The sequence below is a fragment of the Tupaia chinensis genome, unplaced genomic scaffold, assembly GCF_000334495.1.
Source record: "Tupaia chinensis unplaced genomic scaffold, TupChi_1.0 Scaffold143747_1, whole genome shotgun sequence".
In the NCBI taxonomy this organism is placed as follows: Eukaryota; Metazoa; Chordata; class Mammalia; order Scandentia; family Tupaiidae; genus Tupaia; species Tupaia belangeri.
In genome coordinates this window covers 201,431-207,557 of record NW_006203596.1, presented here as the reverse complement: position 1 = coordinate 207,557, position 6,127 = coordinate 201,431, and the positions used below count along the sequence as shown (strand labels likewise).

The 6,127-nt window shown below is 40.2% G+C and overlaps 1 protein-coding gene across 2 annotated transcripts in view; it reads right to left on the bottom strand.

Moving 5' to 3' along the window:
• The window catches only part of LOC102473117 (pregnancy zone protein), a 58,986-nt gene that overhangs the window by 17,462 nt on the left and 35,397 nt on the right, over positions 1–6,127 (bottom strand). Inside the window, exons 16-18 of one of the 2 annotated variants that reach the window (XM_006164863.3) lie at positions 5,806–5,958; positions 3,059–3,158; positions 16–82 (exon numbers count right to left, since the gene is read on the bottom strand). In XM_006164863.3, the coding sequence (XP_006164925.1) occupies positions 16–82; positions 3,059–3,158; positions 5,806–5,958 (320 nt within the window). The remainder of the gene's footprint in view (positions 1–15; positions 83–3,058; positions 3,159–5,805; positions 5,959–6,127) is intronic. The other variant, XM_006164864.3, reaches the window with a different exon arrangement.

Sequence of the window (6,127 nt, the reverse complement as noted above, 5' to 3'; positions counted from 1 at the left end):
GGGGGGGGGGGGGGCCTCCCTGCCATTGGCATTGCTGCAGCAGCTCCCATAGGTAGCGGTCCACGTAAACCTAGTCCAAAGTCTTGTCAAGACATCATGAAGCCCCAATGTGAACATTCATCTCATCACTGATTTCTTATAGTTTTCATATTTCTCTGGTGGAATACGGCTCTTTCCTCAGGGAATGTTTATTACTGGAACAATATAACCTGCCAGATTGTTGCTTTGTACAAATTGGTATGGTTCTCTGGGAAACCTACTCCTATGGCCTCTTCAAATACAGTCTACAAATAAAAGCACATGCAGCTCTCTGGAAGATGATTATTGAACTGGTGAAGGAGTCTGAAGAGTAATTTTAATATACCAATTATTGCTTTTATAATGAACTGATGGTCATGTCCTTCATTTGCAGTGAGAAGCAAATGAGATGGAAGGATATTAACTTCAGAAAGAGCATTTCAGGCATGACTTTTTGCTTGTTTTAACATTATATGAAATATGAAAACACACAATAGATAATAAGATACAGTCAAGTATGTGTTATGGAGAATCAAGAAAGAAAAGAGAATCAACTTCGGTTTGGCCGGAAAAGATTTTACCAAGGTGGAATTTGAGATGATCTCTGAGAGTAAGCCAAGAGTGGGGAGGGCATTCCAGAGACAGAGTCATGCAAATATGTTCACAGAGGTGGGAAGGGACGCGTCAAAGGGGTTATTGAAAAACATATCCCTTAAGAGTAGAATGTCTATCTTTGGGTGTGTTTAACACAGTCACATAAACAATAGGTGTAAATATGTTATAAAATACTGTGAAAGTTAGGACAAATACATTAGATCTGTTAAGGCAGGAGTCAGCTTGGAAAAGTTACACTCGAGATGAGACGATACATAATCTTTGGATATCTTTAGTATTACATGTACACACACACACACACACACACACACACACACACCCCTATGCTTTCATTGCTAGAGACATGCACACTTACAAGAGAGAGAGAAAGAGGAGCTGGATCCCTTAACTACTAGATGATAGGGTCAGTTCATATCTTCATTTATTTTATCATTATTTAAAAAGAATTACTTATTTATATAATTCCATTTGTTATCACCATTATTATTTTAATTTGACCAGAGAGAGAAAGAGAAAGTGAGAAAGCAAGCTGCCAGGTCCGGGACTCAAACCATGGGTCAGTCATGTGAGAATTTAGCACCTTTAACCAGCAGGCCACCTACTGGCCCATTTATATTTATTTTTATTAAAATATTATATTTTATGTATCTCTTGAGCTCTGAAGTATAATATAAATATGTAATTATAAATATATGATACACAAGGGGACTTCTAAAAAGTGTGGAAAAATAGATTTAAAGGATGAATTTATTTCAGTGCAAAAATAGTTTGCAATCCATACACAATGTTTTTATAATACATACTTTCAGTGAGTTTTTTGAAGACCCCTTGTATATGAATCCAGTTAAATATTCTATTTTAAAACCTAAACTACAATGATTGCTTGAATTCTAGAAATAGTGACAATATCTAAGAAATAAGTGACACAGAAAAGCATGTTTAAGAGTGATGAACTTTTAACTGAGCAAGTTAGGTTAGAATGGAGAAGGACTGGAGGCGAGGAAGGTAAATTAGGATGGTTTTTGCAGTGTGAAAATAATGAGGGACAAAACTAAGTGATGTCATTGAAAATGAGGAGGGAAGAACAGATAGGTAATAAAGACCAAAGGGAAAATTTGTCCAGAATGTTATAAAATATTTGGAATAAGACTGTCATGGTGGTACCCTGAGTTTTCAGGTCTCTAGATCATTCCATTGACATGTTTCTGTTTGCTTGTTTTAGAAGTGAAAAGGAAACATACTGTCGGTATTGAGGGCTATGCAAATCCATTAATAGTGCTTTTCAAATTTATTTTTTTAAACAAAAACATGGCGTGATGCAGAATCATAATTAGATTGTTTCCATCTTATGCTCATAACACCTCAGTGAGTGTCGTGCTTTCATTTTTGACTTTAGATATGAAGAAATTGAGCTTCCAAAAGTTGAACTCAATCTGTGAATTTTTGAAAGTCATAATATTCTGGTTCACTCTTGTTTTCAGCTAGAACTTTATCCCTCATCTTCCCAGGGAACTAATCTACTGCATCAAAATACTTGTTTATTCTTAAAAAACCGACAAACAAACAAAACCAGAAACCACTTTATACTTCTAGCCTTGTTATTTATTAGAAAGTAAGAGTAGTCGAGATTCGAACATGCAGAGAGGATTTCTTTAGATCTAGTAGCAGCAGAAAAGAATACTCAGAGAATCTTTTCAATGTTTCCCAATTTCTAGGTATACTTGAGGCACACAAAGTGACTAATAGTATATCAATTATCCTATTTTGTTCAATATATCAAAAAACACTTTGATTTCTTTTTAAAAATGAGACAGGGAAAATTACTATCCTCATAATTGTTTCCCCATTTCTCAGTCTCCTTTGCAATAAGGGCAGGGATATGGGCCAAAGCAGTTACTGCTCCTTCTGCTCCTGGCCCTGGATGTCACAAGCAAATCTGTTTCTTTTCCTCCATGGTGGTGACTCTGAAAGGCACATTGCACATGGCAGAGTCCCCAGATAAAAGTAGACTGATTATCCCTGACTCATGGTTCAGCAAGGGGCTGGAGAGCTGCTGACTCATCAGTAGGTTTTGTGTGATTGACAAAAACAAACATGATATGATTGGCTACTGAGATGCTCGTTACTGCAGCGCATTATCCTGACCAATTCAGGCTCCCACTCCACAGTGGATAAGGAGGATCTGAAGTAGCAAGACTATTGAAAGTCAGAACAAAAGGTAGTTCATTTCTACGTCAGGGAGAGAGAATATAATCACAGTTAAAAGTCTTATGGGGGGGAGGATATTATTTGAATGCAGTTTCCAAGAAGTCGCCTCCAAATCATACGATCAAATACTTAGAAAATAGCTTTTGATACCAACCTAACCTACTAAGGCATCAGTTTTCTTCTGTTATTCTAGCACAGCGATAAATGACACCCTTACCTCCTACACGCAGAGGCATCATTTGAAATCGTTCAGGTGGTGGCTCACATAAACGTGGCTTGTGGACTTTCGCGTTTGTGAAAATCTTTAATCCTACAGACTGGAAACACATAGTAATTGTTAGAGCATAGTGGCAATCCAGTCTCCAGCCTAATGATTGCATGTGTAGTGACATATTACTCACAAGGTCGCCATGGAAAACTCGACACAATCAGGATAGCTATTTTCTAAATATAAAAACATAACATTGGGGGCAGCAGGTGGCATAGTGGTTACATTGCTGGACTCTTGCATAGCCAACTGCAGTTTGAGTCCTGGACCCGGAGTCTTGGAAACCACACTTCGCAAGGGTGTGTGTACATGCCCAAAATCCCAAGAGGAGAATAGAAGAGAAGGGAGTGTGGTGTGGACACACACACCTCCTCCCCCCAGGGAATGATTTCTCACTTTCCCTCTCACTGTCTCTGTCTCTCTCTACAGCAAGTATACGTGCTCTAATGCAAAAACCTGTAAAACAAACAAACAGAAAGTGAAGGCCATCCAGCGAGTGAATGACCCACTTTTTCTGACTCCTATTTCTAAATATTATTTGGTATAGTCTGATGTATCTTTAATTATTTCTTTTACACATATGAAACTGATTTTTTTTTTTTGAGAGGTTTATGCTACAGGGTGCGTGCGCTCACTGGAAAGACAGAGACAGAGAGACAGAAAGTGAGAAATCACCCCCCTAGCAGGGATGGCCATGCTGCAGTCCCTTCTCCTCCATTCTCCTCTTGGGATCTTGGGCACGCACGCACACATGCCCGGCGTGACTTTAAGCCACCGGGTCTGGGACTCGAACTGCGGTTGACTACATGGACGTTCGGCGATGTAGCCATTATTCTAACTGCTGGCCCTGAAACTGAATATTTTAAACTTAGATGTATTACTCCTTTCCTTTCCCCCACAGAAACAAATATCCATATCTGTACACCCCAATATATCTCTTTATGGCTTTATTGTAGAGGGTAAAATTTTGTTTGTTTCTCATCATTTGTAATGTAAGGTTGCATATTGGAGGTTTTTCTTCACACTCTAAGTACACAGCTTGGTTTATGTCCTACCAGAAGATATGTCTGTCCCCAGAAGACATGTCTATCTCCAGATGTCTATGCTCAACTCACCCCTTTTATGATCTGTCCTTTCCTCTTTTCTCTCTCAGTTTCTTTCAACTCTCTCTAGAGTCTGTAAGCAACACTCACGTGCAACTTGATTCCTGAGGACCACCTGTTCCTGGTGTCCTCCTTCAGTCTAAGTCAGATAAAAAGGATTTGCTGCCTTCTTTCTTTTTTTAAAAAAAGAATTATTAATTTAATTTAATTAATTATTATTAATATTAAATTTGACAAGAGAGAGCAAGAGAGAGGGAATGTGAGAAAGCAAGCCACCAAGTCTGGGACTCAAATTGTGGTTCACCATGTTGAGAGTCCAGCACCTCAACCACCACACTACCTGCCAGCCCCCTTGTCTTATTTCAAAATACATGAGAAACCATGGGACTCTGGGGCAAATAGAGGTGAGTGTGATATAGACTAGGAAGAAAGAAAGCAGAAAGACCTGCTTAAAGATGAAATGGCAAGCTGAGAAACTCAGAGACTATTCCTCCCACCCCCACCACTTGGTTTCTGATACTGGAGGCTCCAGAGAAAGAGAATGAAATTGCTCTCAGTTACGGCCCTCTGACTACTATCAGAGACGTGGCATATGGGACCAGGAGATGGCATAATGGTTTCATCGCTGGACTCCCACATAGTCCACCACAGTTTGAGTCTTGGACCCAGTGACTAAAAACTCACACAAGGCATGGATGCTTGTGTGCCCAAAATTGAGAGAGAATGGAGGAGAAGGGATTGCAGTGTGGCTATCCCTGCTGGGGGATGATTTCCCGCTTTCTGTCTCTCTGTCTCTCTGGTAAGCGCAAGTGCCTCATATCAAAAATGTCCAAAAAAAGAAAAATCTTTTAACGAGAGGCTAGTCTTGGTTTTCCTGAAACTTGACTGTACTCAAGGTGAGGGCTAATGTGTGGTACTTTATGCATTCAATTGTTTATTCATCCCACAAGTATTTATCATGCAAATAACTGATATGATGGCTGCCAACAGGTACCGATTTTTCCAAAGGTGTCCAATACGCTACCGAAAATAATTTGTTTTGTTTTACTCACATACTAGAATTCCTAGGAATCACTGAGGGAAATATGATGGTATAACTAGCTTCAGTATTAACTTAGTTGAGGTCCAGGGCCCTCAAAATAAACCACCTGCTATTAGAGGTGTCAGAAGGATTCATGTTTGAATAGCTCTGTGTAGTCAAAGTTCTCCACGTGTCTGAAGTTCCAGTGTTAACCTTAGTTTTGCTGGTGGGAGAGGGGATTAAGATCCCAGGGTTTAGAAGCATCTTCTTTTGTTTGTTTGCTATGAGGTTCACGTGATCGTCAGAGAGAGAGAGAGAGGGGGGAAGTGAGGAAGTACACACCAGGGAGGATAGCTACGCTGCAATCTCTTCTCCTCCATTCTCCTCTTGGGATTTTGGGCACGCGCACACACACGCCTGGTGTATTTTTCAACCCGGCAGGCCCGGGACTCAGATTTGGTAGTTACCCATGTCAAATCCAGTTGCCTTAACCTTCATGACACCTGCCCTGGAAGCATCTTAACAAAGATTTAGAAATCAATTTTGGTTTAGTCTTTAGGAAAAGTATGTACCCGGAAGATACTATAAATATCGTCATCATATACAGTCTCCTTTGGTGTGTAAACAATTCCATCCTGAATTATGTCTTTTGGCTCGACGCACTTTCCATCTTCACTGTCATATCCAACACCATAGAAATGCTTTGCTGGCAGCAAATTATAGACCTGCAAAGGGGGTAAAGGGAGACTTGTCATTTTTTTTTTTTTGAGAGATTTTCACTGTAGGGCGCGTGCGCTCGCCAGACAGACAGAGAGAGACATAGAGACAGAAAGCGAGAAGTCACCCCCCGGGGGGATGGTCACGCCGCAATCCCTTCTCCTCCATTCTCCTCTC